General features: G+C 37.6%; 1 protein-coding gene across 1 annotated transcript in view; it reads right to left on the bottom strand.

Annotated features, from left to right (window-relative positions):
• CPQ (carboxypeptidase Q) overlaps positions 1–18,034 on the bottom strand; it is a 147,796-nt gene that overhangs the window by 79,523 nt on the left and 50,239 nt on the right. The window contains exon 4 of the mRNA XM_082297244.1: positions 17,006–17,213. Within this exon, the coding sequence (XP_082153370.1) occupies positions 17,006–17,213 (208 nt within the window). The remainder of the gene's footprint in view (positions 1–17,005; positions 17,214–18,034) is intronic.

Here is an 18,034-nt window from a genome sequence, read left to right as displayed (position 1 = left end):
AAGCATGATTATTGTTCATTATAAGACTTAACAGAAATAAGCCACTATGTTTCAGATGATAAAGTTTCTGCATGGAGGGCACAGTGAAAGCTGAACCAGATTCTTCTGCCTGTTTTTTGCTTATAAAAATATCACACTTAATTAAGGGGCTTTTAAAAATTTTCTGACTGAGCATAATATTGGCAAAAACAAATCAGGCACCAGTCAAAACAAATAATCCCTTTGATTTACTCCTCTGACGACTCACTGGTTGAGTGTAACGCATTCTTGAAAGAATTTCGCTCCCCAGATCCCACACTGTGAGTGGCTTTCAGCCCTGTTAACAAAGTGAAGTGGTCTCTGGTTTTCACGGGGAGGCTCAGTGATGTGGAGAAGTTTGGCAGGGCTACAAAGGCTCAGCAGAATGGAGGCAGTCTAAACAGATACGGCTGTTTGGTTTCTGTGCCGGAACTGCTGAACACAGAAGTAAACTGTGTGAACTATGAACTCTGTTTGCTCGCTCCAAGTATCACCAAAAGCACAGTTCATGATAAAGTCTGCTTTCTACTGACAAAAACATGCTCCAAAACCTCCTTAAACAACAAGCCTGTATAAATGTTAAGGATTCTGTACATACAAAAGAGCTTAGATGAGATGGCTAAAAGCCTAGAGGAAACCTGATGAGTGCAAAGGACACAAACCAAGTTAGGAAAATAAAGCCCAGAGTGCCTCGTGTTCTGCCTGGAAAATATGGCAGAAGTGCTATTCTAGGTAGGCACAGCTGGTAAGAATCTTGAAACACTTGACCTATACCCTTGTCAGAGAAACTTTACACTTTGATTCAGGAAGGAAAAATACATAAGGATCAAAATAGGCTTTAAAACCGGCATGATGTTCCAGGTGCAAGACTGCCATGTTGCTTCTTCAGCATCTACCTCAGTTCTCCCAACTTCGTAGAAATACTGTCAATACCATGAACTTGTAGGAAATAAAACTGGGGCAGACTGGCTATAACTACAGTGGTGCAACTGGGTCTTGAGCATCTCCACTTGGCTTCATTCTCCCCAGTGCTCAGCTTCACAGTGTGTGGGCTCCTCTTCACTGAGCTGATCCTACAGACTTGCTGTCACAGCACAACAGGGTAGGCAGGAGCATACTACAACCATTCCAATACTAAAACATCATTGAAAAAGAAAGAAGGGGATGCATTTCTCCAGCGCAATCACTTGTGGTATCTTAATAAATCTAGTGCTCCACAATGCTTGAATTCTATATGATATCCCAAGTGTCCCCCTTCTAAACCACAGTAAAGTGATTTATACCATTAAAAAAGGGTACATTAGCTAGTCAAGTCAGAAAGCACTGTTCAAAATATTTAATTTCTCTTTAAAACCTTTTTTTGTTGTTGCATGATTTTTTACTAATTCAGGTATAGCTAAAGTGATTCACTCCAAGTTACTAATTCAGTAATTTATTAATCATTCCATCTAGCCTAGGAACTGCTGCACAAAATGCACTAAATAAAAGTCACAAACTCTTTTACCCTTGAGCAATTTTCCTTGGATACACAGCAATCCATTTACAGCATGTAGAAATTAGCCAGTGAGAGGATTATAACAATTTCTTTTATCTTTAGAAGAGTTATGCTTTCTGAGCATCAGTGGGAAGCTCTTTCACATACACTTTCAAACAAGACAATAAATCAAATGTACCAAATCTACTTTCAGTTACCAGATTTTCGTTCTTGTAAGACACAGCAAAAAGCTGAAAACAGTGTCACAGGTTTCAAAAGATGTCTATACACTTATTTATTGAGAATATGTTCAATTAATGAAGAATGATGCTGAAAAGTGCACTGCATGTGTTACCACTGAGACAGCAAATGGAAAAAAAATATGCCTTAAGAAAGAGCAAATGAACATTCTGGATTTAGTCATTGCACTTTATCCTTCACACAGCTTCTTGAATAAATAGCTGTATAAGCCTTAATAAAAATGGAGTTCCTAGATATAATTTCAGATATTACATATAGTTTTAAAAAAATAATTCTACTGAGAAACTCAGATGGATTATAATTTCAAGGAAAAGTGAGTTGCTCTTACGTTATTGTTTTATAAGTATATGCTCTGGTCCATTCCCAGCTCTGACAACATTCACTAAATATCTTCCTGATTAGATTGCCAAGAACAATGTAACTCCATACCCAAGTATGTCAGATATATATTATTTGTGCACTGTCACACCCAGAAACAAAGCATCTTACACAGCATAAATTTCTCCCGAAGTTTTCCAAGCCTTCTTGGAATAAGCAGGCTTTAGTGAACAAAAATATTAATACTGCAGTGCAGAACACGTATTTCCAGCCAAAGATATTTCTCAAAGTATGCAAGTCAAGCTGTATGACAATTTTCAGCAACAAAAAGGAGGATTCAGCATATGCTCCTTTTTTCTTCAACACAAATAAATTTAGAAGACATTTTCCTTGGAATCTAAGATCCCTCTCATGATTGTACCAACACATTCCCATGAATGTAAAAATAGAAATCTATGAGTCCTCCTTTTCCTTTTCCTGAGACTAAGTAAAGAAATAACCTCATTCACTCATATGACTGATTTGTTGGGACAAGGATGATGCCAGCAGAAGAGAAAGTTAAAATTCTAATAAATGGATATGAAGTCTGATTTTTTTTCCTTGGGAGAATCCACTTCATCTTCTATATTCATTTCTTCTGGCAGTTGTCTCCTACATGTCCAGCGGCAGACAATCTAACTGTAGAGATTTTGAACAAGTAAATTTAAAAATGGACAGTGGAGTCATGTAGAGCATTAAAGTTAAGGTAGTAACATCAGATCTTGAATCTGTGTTCAGCAGAAAACTACTGCAGTCAGCAGTACTGACTGGAACTCAGTACTGAGATGGGAGCTTAGCACACAGGCTGCTGCTATTTGGTATTTGCTGAATCTTTAAAAAGCTGCTTAATTTCCACCAAAAGAAAGAGAGAAAGAAAAAAAATATACAGATCAGCATGAGTCATGGATGTGGCTTACTATATCTTCCAGCAAACTAAGCTTAAGCCAATGTTTACTAGCATCATGAATATTTGGGCATCTGCAAGGACTATGAAATCCAAGAGAATCCCCAGGCAAAGGAATTACTTCATCCAAGAGCAGAACTTGCAATCTTGGACTGGTGACTTGGGTTTCTCTTTCTTGACAGGTCCTGTGTGCGAACCCTTGCAGGGAGGGCTGCTCTGGGCTGTTTACCACCATGGACATACACTTCTCTACATGAGGAAGTGCAAATGCCAGACTACTTCCCAGTACAGTCATGTACTGATTGCCCTAAAATCTATTTCAAGCGGACAACACCATGTATTGGAATGTCTTCTAAAAAGTTTTGTTTATTTTTTTTCTGGAGAAACAGTGTTTACAGATGGACATGGTGCTGTATCTCTATGGCAGAGAAAGTAAGGTCAAAGAAGGTTGTCTTTCTCTGGAACAAAAGGTCAGTGAATGGTTTATTTGCTGAGCAATTTATTTCTACAGGCTTGGACCAACTTTTAGAAGTAACATCTCCTACAACAGCTTTGTCAGAAGGTGGTCCATCGTACAAGAAAAGAACACCTACTGACTGAAAAGTTTTCATTCTGTGTTTTTAGATAGCATAGGCCCATAAAATACAAAAGCAGTAAAGAAGGCTCAATACCTTAAATACAACTAAATAAAATTTACCAGTGCAGGATACATATCTTCAGTAGAAGACAGAAGTACCAGGTTTGTGGGTTTCTCAGCATGTCCTTTTGTCCCACTAGAACTGTCCTCTGTCAAGTTCACCTTCATCTATCTGTTCTTCATTTGTGAACTGATCTCATCTAAGCACCAGACCAATACAATCTTGGTCCTATTGCTGTTGACATATATGGTGAGGAAGAAAGAATATGTAGACCTGTCTCATTGACATTTTATTGGCGCCTGAGTCTAAGTTGTCTTAACAGTTCACCCCTGAGGTTGCTGAAAAGTAGGAAGAAAGAACTTAACAGCAGGCGTTTCACTGCCACTCATGGGGACTGCTTGAGGAAGGACTAGAAACATTTTGATGGAGAACTCAGGAAGCCATGAATGTTATCTCTTTTTTAACCATTAACTTTGATACACAGGCATCTTATCATCTGACCTGGACACTGACCAATTCTAGGCTAAATTCTGTCAGACAAGCTTATAGCAGCCTTTCAGTAGTCCCTCCATGGTTTTGCTTGTGAATGAGACGTCCAAAAAGAATAGCAGTTGATACATTCAGTTTCTTTGGAGTTACTTTAATGCATAAATTGGAAGTGGGTAGGAGAAGCAACCTTTTGTAGGTCACTTTGAACTCAGAGAGCAGCTACTTAAAATTTGTAGTCAAAATAAATGTACCTCACTCATAATGCTAGCACTGCATGGATTACATCAAGTGGTCAACTGAAGACGAACAATCTCTTTGGAAACACACAGTGAAAGCTCCCAACCTCGAACTGCCCTTCCCCCGGACCTGGCCTTGCAGAGTCAGCACGCCCCAGCCCAAACCAGCTGGGGGAGTTTGGGAAGACACGTTCACCACATGTGTAGGCACTCAGCAGCAGAACAGCAGAGCAGGCACGCAGCTAAAGCATCACAAAAATAAATGAAGATGACACCCAGAAACACAATCAGTATTTCAATAAAGCTCTTCATTCAAAAATGTGCTCCTGGCCCACAAAATGACCCCGTTCATGGCTAAGCCAAAGAGCCACAAGGGTCACAGTCTTGTGACCTGTACAGCACTTCCTTCCTCTTCTCAAAACTGCAGCCTGCCCACCAGCTGACTCATTATGTCAACCACCAAAAAGGTTTCCATCATTTGGTACTCTGAGGCCACAGTGTGAGAATCTGGCTGTAGCACACAGCTAAACAATTCTTCCTGCATTTAATTTCAAACAAATGGGAGAAGGAGGACAGACAATCCACACCACTTCAAAAAGAGACTGCAGTAAGCCAGATGGCATGGATTACATCTTGTGGAACACTGCTGGTTTATGAAGATAGGATGTGAGAGGAAGAGAGGTAGAAATTTGGCACCCCACCAATGCAATGCAGCGCAGTATCTGCTGTGTGGGTAGTGTTTCAGTGGTAAAGGTTGTAACTCCAGGTCCAAGACTGAAGCAGGAGATTATATCATGATATCTTGAATTCACATTTGCTTTGGATTTGTAAATTTGTGATAGTTAAATTACCTACAGAGTGGTTTTATTAATCACAGTTAAATATTCTGTGTAATTTATTACGCATATGAAAAAAGTGATGTAAAATTATTTCTTTCCTTTGCTCACAGTTTGAGTCAATTTTGCTATTTATGTTACCATTTTTCCTTTTTATTTTTTTCAAAAAGCATTAAAACAAAGAGTGAAAAGATCCCTTTTCCAAGGTTCAAAGAAAATTGTGATAAACATTTTATATTTAGCACTTTTAAAAATATTGATCTTATGTATGGATACACACATTCAATCAATTCCAATTTCAACTGCAGAACAAAATCATTAAAGATGCATGTTTGTTAAACCTGTATCAGAAATAATTTTATTTTCTTCTAGAGGCAAAGGTTTAATTAAACCTTAGACACTAGAGAGAAAATGAAGAGAGCTCTGAAAAAATGGCAGTTCTTCACTGGACTGTGTAGAGAACCTCGGATAAATGGAGATTTCTTAATTACTAATTCAGTAGGTCAGTTTTGGAGCAATTGCACAACATTATGCTAATTGTTTCAGATAAATAACTTCTGTGAATTATCATTTTACAGAGTCTATATCTGCAGTTAGTTCATTAATGAAAAAGGAAACAAAGATGTCTTTTATTCTATACCACAAGAGATGGACGGTTTAAGTTACATGATAGAAAAGACACAACATTATCTGAGTCACTACGGTCATATCCCAAGTCAGTGTTGCATCCATAAAGCAACATGCTGTATTTATTGAACACAATGCAGATAGTCCTTTGATCTCTGGTTCTGCTTGTTTCAGCAGCCCAGTTTTAAATTGGTATTAGCAATTATGATTCACATTACAATCAAATACGTGGTTTCAGATAAGGGAAAAGAAAAAAAAAATAGCAGTTCTCTGCTTTTAAGATTCAACAATAGATTATAAAGTGCTCAAAGAAGCAAAATGAAGTTATTGAAAATATGCTAGTATCTTTTTGTACCACGCTGAGAGAAGAAATCCTTATCTATTCCTAAAAGATATACATTTAAATGAAAATGCAATTATACACAAAGAAGATCTGTTCAAACCACTAAAACTGTATTTATAGCAACTTATACAGTTTCAATGCCACTAGATTTTAACAGCTAAAATTACTGCAAGCTAGCTGCTTGTTCTTCAACATTTTAGCGGCTTTCAGAGATCATATTAATTAAATGCCTTAAGTGATCCTCAGTTAAGCAGGGGAAGGTTTGGTTGGATTTTTTGTTTTGTTTTGTTTTACCTTTAAACATACACAGCCTTTTCTTATTAGAAACCAAAGATGAAAGGTCTCTGTGCTTTCAACACAAACTGGGATTCCTTTACCCTTTACCAGCACTGAATTTAACAGCAAATTATTTAATTTGACAGACATGCAATATCTGTATTTTCCCAACTATGTATTGTCTGGATCTTAAATAGCTAAGACCTGTGCTTTGTGATGTTGCAGAATCCTATGCTGAAAGGTCACTAAAAGATTTTTAAATGGGCTACATAGATAATTAGAAAACAAAGCCATCTCTTTCATGCAAAGGCTTTTGAAACAACCAGCAGCAATTACAACATGCCCAACCAGATGCTCTCTCAGGAACTTAGGCACTTATGAAAGACTGTCTAGATGCCTCCACTTGTCTCTGTACAAACATGGTTTTCAAGTGAGACTCTTCAATTCCCCAAGTTGTGAAGGTGTCTAAAACATGCTTTCTTACAGGGCAGGGCAGCTCTTCCAAGGAAAAGCTGGATATAATCTCATTGTACATTTTGTACCATGCCTGCTAAGTTGTAAGTACTTTAGAACTTCTTTCAGTAAATAGGGGCAATGATCTTGTATGAGGCACCTTGCCAGGGGCACATCGTACGTTACATTTCTGCTTCCTAAAGAAAAGCAGATCCCGTTTCAGCCTGATGAGTATGAGTGATTCCTATGAATTTGCCAGCACTATTCTGAGTTGCTGTTTTCTTCTTCAGAGTACTTAGTACTTTTATGTGTCTGATCCTGGCAACACCTGTAATCACATTCCCCCACCATGATCCAGTCACCACCAGATTCAGAAAGTCACAATTAAGTGTGACTGTGATCTTAGCCCAAGTTGTTCTTAATTCACTGAAAACCCTGTTAGAGATTAAAGAAAATTGAAGTAATTTGAGTCCTAACCATTGCTGACTTGGACCATTCTGAAAGTATTCTCAAGCATTCTGAAAGGCTTGATGGGTAGTTTGAAGGAGCAACAAGGGCTGTTATGTTGATCCCTAGCAGGACATTGTGTGCATAACAGTCCACAGACAAAAGAATATGAAGTTTATGTATTTTCCTATAATCTAGAATATTATCCTTACCAATTTTGTTGAAATTTAACCAATCTATCAGATAGCTTATTTATATTTCTTTATACTTAGTTGTATCTCTTTCCTGAAACTAAGGATTTAAATTTGTCTAGGCAATTTTAAATTAAACTGCTAAATTAATCAGTGAAAAAGTAAATGTACTGTATTTAGTGGATAAGGGTGCAATCCAATTATTTTGTCGAACTTATTTGAAGGCTGGAAACTCTAATGAACAAGAAAAGAACATCAGACTTGGGCTTGCTGTAAATAGGGTTATTAACTATAGCCTATTCATATGCACAGCTGCAGACTTCCAGAAGGACCTGCAGAACAACTTGCAGAACGTGTTAAGAGATGGTCAAATAAAGTATCATCTGAACATTAATTCCAGCTAAGTAAACAGATCCCTGGAGCACTTTAACACATAAACTGAGGTCAGTGGGCTTCAGGCAGAAGTGGAGAATATAAATCCAAGACTTCAGGTTTACAATGCCAAGAAACAAAGTCATACAAGCAGAACAGACCATGAGCTGTGTTATCTGCTCATAAGACATACTTGTCAACAGTTAAAGATATGGTTTTTCCTTTCCTTCACAAAGAATAATGTGACCCCAGGTCCTTTTCCTGATTATTTGAAAAGTGAAAGAAGAGGATGGAGGACATCACATTTGAGACCTGAGTAATTTTCTCTTGGCAAGAAGCTGGATGACAGAGATTTCTCATTTGGAATGGCAGAATATGCTCTACTCTGCTGAGCAGCATGCCACAGAAGGCAGTGTCCTAAAATTATCTTATGTATATACTTGCACACATCTTACAGTAACAAATTCCTTTACAGTGAAAGATTATTATTTCATGAAGTACCTTCTCACACAAGCAGCAGATTAAACTTGGCACACGAAGAAGATGAGAAAAATCTTTGTCCAGCTGACATCATTGAAAGTAAAAACTAAGCACAACAGTAAATCCAGGTACACGATTTAAAAAATAAAGCCCAGAATTAAAGAAGTAGTGAGAAAGCATTAATATCATTCTCTACATGAAAATATTTTAAATGCACAGAAAATTCTACTTCTATTTCCTTATCTGGACTCCAGGGAAAAAAACCCACTAATGTGGTGCAATTTCTAATGCAGTATAGTTTTCAGACTGTTTCATCTTACATCGTGTTATTATTCCATTCACCCTCTACATGATAATGTCTGATTAAATTAATTGGAACACAGGGTTTTTTCTGAATAATTTATACCAGGACATTATAAACTGTTTTTGAGACTAATATTTCACAATGATGGTTGTAAATTCAAACACTGGGAAAGAAATCAGATGTCAAGGAATTATGTAACTACCAGAAGAGCACACATTTTAATATATTTTTGTTCAAATCTGTAAACTAGTCTATGGGATAAATGACAGAATAAAAACTAATGTGAAAAGCAAATGCAGACTGTGAGGAACATGCTTTTCAGCATGTATAAAGAAGCAAATCTGTAGAACCTGTAGTACAAAATATGTTTTCTGACCCTGTAATGTCCTTTTTCTCCTTTGTGACTTCAGTAAAGAAAAAATGGGATCTCAGTTCTAAACAAATAAATAATTTTATATTTGTAACAAACACTATTGAAAAGAGTCAAACAGGATTTAGTCCAAAATTCCATTTACCTGTTACAATGAATTAGAATTATATTTGTGCACAATGAAATTCTAGATAACTTACATATTACATCATGACATATTGTTGGTATAAGTAGTGACAATAATTGAGAAACTCTATGAACAAAACTCATTCTTTGATTTAATTAAGATCTTTGCCTGCCAGACTCACAAGATCTTCAACATTTTATTAACAAGCATTTTGGACAGATTTTACTGGTATTATGTGTTTTACAGGGTATTTTGCTTTGCCAAACCATAGTAAATACTTTTGCATCATTTAAATTACATTTACAATAAAGCTAGAGTGGCAAAGTTCAAGATCTTTAAGGTCTCAGAAGCTTGGGCAGCTTCTTCTAGACTGAAGTATAAACTACATAACAGTGGTATTTTAAAAAGAAAAAGAACAAATGATATTAACATTTTTAAGCACGTACTTTGTTAGTAGACCAAGGCCTTGAGAACAATTCTAGTAAAGAGCACACCAACTGTGTCAGCTTATTGTTTACTCCATCTATCCCCACTCCCAGATCTCACAAAGTAGCACTGTGATGCATAAAACCCTACAAGTCTACCCACAATTCAGGGGCTGGTCCCATGTTTCATCAGGTCTCTCTGCCCACCAAAACTATGACTTCTGCTACATACTCTACTACATCCTTGAGTAACCATCTCAGTTGCTGCAATCACACAGTTCTTATTAACAACTCTGCTGTCAGTATCTCAGTGTGATTAGCAGACCAAGTTCTTTCCACCTTTCACTTCAGTCCCAACCTGACCATTTTACATTTCATTTCTTTTAGCAGTTCCCTTTCACTCCATCAACAATGTCAGCTCTGTCCTCTAGGTAAAAATCTCACAGTCAGATCTTCCACTTTGGTCCTACGTGTGGGAATCTCTGAATCTGTGTTGAACAGCCCTCTACAGTCAACCCACATACTCTTAGATAAGCAGTTTTCCATTAGACTTGCATGGAAAATACGTATTTTTTAGCATGGCATTCATGAAAAGACAAGGTCTTGGTAGTTGTCCTGTTGTACAACGTTAAGCATATAGTCTGCAGCTAACAAATACAAACATGCAAGTACAGGTATTTGACAACCCTTGTAGAGAATAGTTGTTTTGAGACTAATTCTTGACACTTGGCCCTAGTCTTTCTGGCACCTACTTATTCATAATTAAAAGAAAAATATTGTTTCTTTTCTCCTTCCTCCTCAGTATTCCGGTGTTTCTTACTTCATGCCTCAGGCAAGTTTTACATCTGCTGAACCCAGGACTACCCTTTAGATATTCTTGCGTATCAGAATGCAAGAAAGATGCAGTATAATTTTAGAAGATAACTTTTTCAATGTGGAGGAAAAAAGCTTTCACAACCATTTGTAAATCCTATGTGTATTTGTAAATTATTACTGAAATAAAATCCCACAGTAAATCTTTAAACTGCTGTGTGGGAGTAGAGACAAAGGAATGGATGGAAAGAAAAAATATTATAGCGTGTCTGTTTGTACTCACACCATCAAAAGGACTACAAAACTGCATGTTCTGATGAATTTGCTGGCCAACAGAACAAGCACTCTAAATGTTACTTTTTAATTTCTAGTCTCAGAATTTAGCTGGTTGCAGTTTAGGATGTAAAGGATTTAAAACACAACCAAGCACTCTGAACAGCAGTGCACAGAGCAAAGGTCCAGCAAGTAGGTTTGGGCAGAAACCAGCCTAGATTCAAACAAAGAAAGGGGCTGGGGTGTGCAGCCAACTGTCATATACATGGTGATATCTATGGCAAAGCTCAGGTGGAAAGCAGGAAGCTCACGGCCTAGACTTACATCAGGAGAATAAAAAAGGAATATATATAGCAGGGTGACAGCCTCATTCCATTCTTCCAAGCTCCACTTGACTCTAGTGAGGAAGGCCACCTAGACGTCCTCATCCCTTGCCACTGTCGCCCTGGTGCAGTAAGCAAGGACACTGCCAGGTGCATGCCAGTGAGCTGAGACTGCACACTCTAGGAAGGTGCTGCACCCTGTGGAGCAGGCATTGAGGGTCGCTAAAGCTAATACATTTTTCCTTCATATTGCAATGGTTTATATGCAGTGACAGCAACTGCACCTCAGCTGGCAAGAGGAGAACCCTTTCAAAGAGTTGCTGGTTTGCCTGCACCTAGTGGATCACATTCCTTGGTCCTCCTCTGGTATCACCAAGCTGGGACACAGAGCAGCTTCAGATGTCTTCAAGATCAGCAGAGACTGCTACCACCCTGACCATCTGCCCCACTCTCACCTGCGCACTTAGAGACATGGTCTGGTCATTTGGAAAATGCCCGAACTTCATAAAGGTCACACTACACTGGTGAACCACACCTGATTTCTTCAAGAAATATTATATCAGGAAAATAATTTTTTAAAATACCTAAGCTGTTTTGCATCTTTCTTCTGCATATAAACATTCACTTGTTCCACCAATATTTCAGACACCCCCCTCTAAGTAGTACAGTGTTTTTCAACTGTTGCCCATAAACAACATCAACCCCACGTGTACAAATGAAATTTAAGTTGTAGCTATTGCATACCCAGATCATGACGTTTCTAAAAAACACAATTACATTAGGGTGCAATGGTCATTTAATCAGAAGGCAAACTACTGCCAAGTTCTCCCTAGAAGAACTAAATCCTAAATGCTTTCAGTCAGCTCTTGGGTTTTAAATAGGCAATTCAAGTTTTAGAATATTTGCCAAGCTATACACCACAAAATCCAGAGTGGACTTTAGTCTTAAAATCTGATAGGCCTTCTGGTAGTTAAAATAATTAAATAAATAAATTTTTTAAATGATCACATTACAAAGAACAAGTTGCCTCCATATCAGTTTCATATTAATTGGACTGTTTTCATCATGACAAGACCTCTGTTTAAGAACAAATGACAACAATGTTCCCACAAGGCACAGGATAAAAGACAGCCCCCCAAATAATAGTAAAAGAGTTATTAATAAAACAAACACACCCAGAGGGTACTACTTATTTCAGCAAATATCAACAAAAATACTTCAAACAAAATACAATATTTCTTAACAATGCCAGTGTTCTTTCTTTACCCTTTCTCTTGTTTCTTTTTTACCATTTCTTTTTCTACTTCTCTTCACTGTCATGTGAAGTTCACTGTCATGAAGTCATGGGCTGGCACTCTCAAAACTTTCAAAACCTAATCTCCATAATAATCTTCTAATTCTTTCAAGTTCACTTAAATTCTAGCAGCAACAGGCATCAGCTTACAGTCACAGGAGAGAGGCTCACAGAATTGTACTTAGAAACCCTTTCAACATTTTGGAATGAATAGCAAAACAATCCACATGGAGAAAATGTGATAATGGAGCCATAACATGATGGCATCAAGCTCTTAGAACATTTCTCCTCAAAGCTCTATTGTATGCATGATTTACTTAGAGCACAGGGATATCTGGAAGCCACATCAAAGAGCTAATGGATAGACATTTTGTTAACATATGTAGAACTGATGCCAGGCCATAAAACAACACTGCACTGAGTTTTACACATCTTCAGAAAAGTCTGGTTGGTTTGTGTTGGATTTTTTTTTCTTGGGGTTGGGGTGTATTTTTGGTCTACAAATTATTTCTTCTGTTATGTGCATGAATGCCTAACAGGCTCAGAAGCCTGGACAATTTTTATGTTCTCTTGTTCCCTGGATTTGTGCCCAGTATCACAAAATCTGAGACAGGGCTGATCTTTGAAACTGGGAAAGGAGGAAGAATGAAAAAGTAAATAAGCATCTATTTCCTTTGCAGAACAGGTTCTGTTACATCAATCACAGACTGGTAAAGAACCTCACAATCTATGTTATTACCTTAGCATCTCTGTTTCTCAGGTCATCCCTAGGACTTTCAAAGCCCTGTTTAAACTTGGCTCCAAGCTACAGTACATTCTTCAATGGTCTTTCATGTCTGTGGTGTTCAAAATACAGATACTTTTCAAATGGTACATACTGTAGATATGGCATTCCATAAAAACAGGAGGCAAAAAAGCTTTGTAGAGTGAATTCCTGGAACAGCTCTCCAGGATTCTGAAAAGGCCACTTAATAAGCTCCTATGTTTCTGCTCTAAAGTATTTATCCTGGATCACAGAATAATGAGCAGCCATTAAATTTATGTATTTTGTAGGGCACTTAGGAAACAGATTTTCCATCACTTAGTAACTGTAGGATAAGTAAAACAGCACTGCACACCAAGAAACACACAGTACGAAGGGACACTGAAAGTCAAGATTGTAGAAGAGTTGTATCTTTATCCACTTTGACACCTTTCGAGTTAATCACATATTTTGTGGTTCCATGTTTGGCACATTAGGTACATTGAAGCCAGATTAACAACAAACAGCTGCTATTTATAGCATTTCCCCAGAGATGAGAACGGTTGCTGCTGCACTTTAAAACCAATCATGTTACATCTGTATTAAAATGAGAAGACAAACATGTTTTACTGCCAGCTCTGCCTGAATTTCAAATGAAAACCACATTAGTTAACTTGTGAATTTCTCAGTCAGTCAGTCTCCAGTGTCAGCTTACACAGTTTAAATAAAACATCTCACCAACACACAATACAGCACAAAAGGATGCTGACAGCATGGGCCTAGGTGCAACAGAGTGCTCAAATACCCCTCCAAGATAAAAGTCAGGAATGAACTGCCAATGTCTCTAACCTGCAATAGCCTGGACCTCAGCAGGTTCTGCTACCATACCTTTGTAATTTCACAAACTTTTTGGCTCAATTGTCAGCAGTCATACAGGCTGAAATATGTTAAGTCCTATAACCCACAGGTTCTCTACTCTCACTTCTGTCCTAAGCACTGTGAGAATGGGCTCCCAAGCTCAGAAAGGTTGCCGGACCATCAAGTCATAGCATGTTTGGTCCCACTGTTTCCCATCTGTTTGCAAGAAGAAAAGGCTGATCTTTAATTCATTATCTTACAGGCACAGGCTCACCTCCTTTGGGCACCTCCAGGTTAATGAGGCCTCAGCAGGTACTAAACAAGGACCTCAACTCTCATGAGGCTGCTGGATGTCCCTGCTCCAAACACGCACGATTCATGCCTGCCCTGACATAGGAAGAGTCTTATCTGGAGAGAACAGTCCTTTCCTAACTTAGAAGGAATAATACAATTATAAACAGAACAGAGATATTGGTGAGACACTGAACTTTACTGACAGCATGACAAAATCCATTTCCTTTTTCTGTTCAGATGCTTTCTACACCACCTGAAAACTTGATACCGCAAAGTTGCAGCTTGCAGTAAGTTTCACTATACTTTTTTTCCAGCTGTAACGTTTGCTTACTGCCTACTGGCCGGTCAAAGAGAAAGGATAAATTAGAAAGGAAACCTGAAGTATCAGTGGGTTAATCTTTCAAAAGTACTTGCACATTGGGTGAAGAGATGCCTCAAAAAGACACAGGACATCTGCACTCATGTCACATCATCGCCTCTGAAGATGAATGCATCCCTGAGAGCTTGATGCCTCACAAAGCAGTAATCACATTTCTTTTACTGCTTTAGGTTACTTGGAAAAGCAAATGTGTTGAAGTTAAGCACAGGTGCCTAAAATAAGGTTTGCAGCTTGAACAATTCTGAGTACCTGTTTTGATGATATCAACATTTCTTGCAGCAGCAATGACTTTTAGAATGCTAAGTCTAAAATACAGCAGAACTTTAGGAAAATGTATAAAAAATATATCAACTACTTTTTTTGTTTTCCTTAACATTTTTCTAGTTTTACCCCCCCAAACCTCAATTGCTTTATGCAAGAATCCACATAAAACACTTGGAAAAATGACTGAAAAAGGAGGAACTGAACTACATATGCTGCAAAAGTGGTAAAATAATAAAAAAAAACCCACAAAGCAAAACAAAAAATGCCCCTCTCCCCCCCCCCCCCAAACCCTAAACAGGTAAGAAAAGAAATTTATTTTCTCCTTTAAAGTATTTTAATATTGCCTGTAACATAAACTTGTCAGACAAATATTATTTCAGTTCACGGTGATTATTTTTAATAAAAATGTTAAAATCTCATGGAAGGAATTACTGAATTATTTATAAATCAAGCAGTATATTAAATTCTGGTCAATATATAGATGAACACGTGTATACCTAAATGTGCAGTTACATCTCACTTTTCACCAGACTTCATACACTTCCTTCAGTGTCCTACAGTGACCCTCATTTTCAACTAAGTTTCAGGGGTTTAAGTTATAATTTGCTGCAATACCTGTGACCAGTTATGTTTCACAGGTTTCAACCTAATTTTAAACTGTTTTGCTTTAGACCTTTGTAACAGCAATACCACCCCTTGCTGATTTCCCACCCAGAGTTCAGAGATCCAGATTTGGGTTTGTTTTGATTCAAAACTTAAATTGAAATTTTGGCCCGTGGAAATGGCACCTTTCTGTTCCTCTGGATTTATACTGCATTTTGAAACACTTTGACATAGAGAGTATTGTAAGAGTTTGGATCTGCAATGTATTTTATTGCCTAAATAGCGAGATGGTTCCCATTTTTACCAGAGTAACGCAGTGGAATGAGCATGGTGAAGCACCCATTAAGGCTCCAAAAGGAACTGAGTACTAAAAAACCTAAACATTTGTTTTATTTTCTGTTTCTTGGTTACATTTTCAAAGTGTGTCCACTACCACTCCCATTAACATCAGCAGGAGGCTTGTAAATAAGCCTTTACCCAGTGTTTAAAAAACCTGAGCTTGTCAGTGGAAGTAGTGAAGAGATCCCAAACCACTTCATTACTTAAAGAAACAGAGCAGGAGAGCAAAGAGAAATCAAGTACAGGCGTATCTTTGAAGTCTACATTTGAACACTTCATAACCTGAATTGAAATGTCAAATTCTGAAATACACCAAACATAATTCAGGAAAGATAGCCTATTAACTGGTTGGAAACATGGTTAAAAATGCAGATGACATAAAATTAAATTAAATGCACCCTAACAAGGAAGTTGGAGCATTTAACTTGGTAAATACATGTTTCATGAAGCTAGACTCATAGGTGATGTTATGTAAACCAGTCAACCGTCAGGGTAGTTATTTTTTCCCTGCCCAGTGATCCAGCTGCTGAAACTGTACATTCATGCTAACACTGAGGATCTCTAGACACCACAAGCTAGAGCTACAGAACTGTCATCTCAGAAAAGATAAAATCTTTTAAGAGCTATGCCTGGTTTTAAGGTCAGAGATAGTCATTCTTCTTCTCCACTGAAGCCATAAAAGTACAATGTTTAAAAAGCCTTGTGGCTCAGTAGGTACTCTAGCAGCAATTTCTAGTGCTGCTGTAATTGAGGTTGCATCAATATTTTCACAATAAAACATACTGCCAGAAAAGTAATTCCATGCTGTAAGCTGACACAGAAGATCTTGTACCAGGCACAAATCCTTCAGCACCATGAGTTTAGTTGGTATGACTTTTAGCTAAGAAGTTTGAAGAAAAGAGAAAGCAAGAAGAAAAGTCTTACAGATGGTAGTCAACAATGTAGGATTAAGTAATGTTCAAACAGAATTGGTGGTGCAGATGGTTTATTCCAAACACACATACAACACCTGCTAAACATAGTCATGAAACCTGTACCTGAAAAAGATTGAAAAGCTGAAATGTCTAAAATAGAGAAGAGTGTGTGAATAAAAGTTACTTGTTTTAGGGATTTCTTAGAAAGGGCTGTTCTTTTGGTTTGTTTCTTCCATATTTTTAAAGAAAAAATGAGGAGTTTTTTGTATATTTTCACCCACCTGCTCTGGGTACTTGCTTCCAACTATCTCTGCCACAGTGTTAAAGGATGGAGAGTCTGGATAGGTCTTAGCACACATCTTCAGGTGCACAACAATCTTAGTGCCGCGGAGAGACATTCGTGACATCATTTCAGCATCTTCCACAGAGATGCAAGCTGTGGGAATTTGGGGTACATCAGGCTGGTAACTCTGCCCCCCAGTATGCGGACTGTTAAAAAAAACCAAAACCAACACAGTATTAACAACCCAGCTCTGTAATTTTTTTAGCATTAACGTAGAATTATTAAAAAAAAATACATTCATGACCATCCCCACCATATTCTCAAAAGGGACATAGTTACAATTTTTAATAAACCTTTTGACAAAATACATCAAGTGTTTTTACACTAATCAGAATATCTGACTGTTACTATTATATAGAAATCTAGAAATCTATTCTTTGTCAGCTCTATTTAGGTCAGTGCCATGCTTTGACAGGCCTTGATATCACACTCTATTCACTGCTTTACCAGAAAGAAAAGCAATGAAAAGTCTAAGTGAACAGGTTGCCATAAGCGCATTTTTTTCCTGTGACAAGTAACGAAATTAAAATTCACTACTAAATTTTAATGCTATTTTCCAAATAACAGGAATTGCAGAACAGATGAGGTTGGCAGGAATCTCTGGAGGTCATCTGGACCAGCCCCCCTGCTCCAGCAGGCCACCCAAGACCAGTTGCCCAGAACCATGCACAATGTGTGAAAATCATCACCTGTGAGCCTTCTCAGAGTAGCAGACACATTTTGTTAATACATTTAAACAATGACAACAAAAATTAAAATTGGGTTATTTTTAAGTCTTCTAAACTGGAAAAAACCCCACTTAATTCCTGGAGGAGATATTAAGGAGGAAAGGAGAAATCTGCTTTGTAAGGTTATAGATTAGGTAAAATGGAAGAGATTATTCAGTTCTATTTGTTTAGAAGTATAAATCCTTCTTAGCAATAACAAGTCATATTATCATCAATAACATAACCCACAGAGCAGATAT

Source organism: Coloeus monedula (genome assembly GCF_965178545.1).
Source record: "Coloeus monedula genome assembly, chromosome: 1".
NCBI lineage: Eukaryota > Metazoa > Chordata > Aves > Passeriformes > Corvidae > Coloeus > Coloeus monedula.
This window is presented reverse-complemented; position numbering and strand designations above follow the sequence as displayed.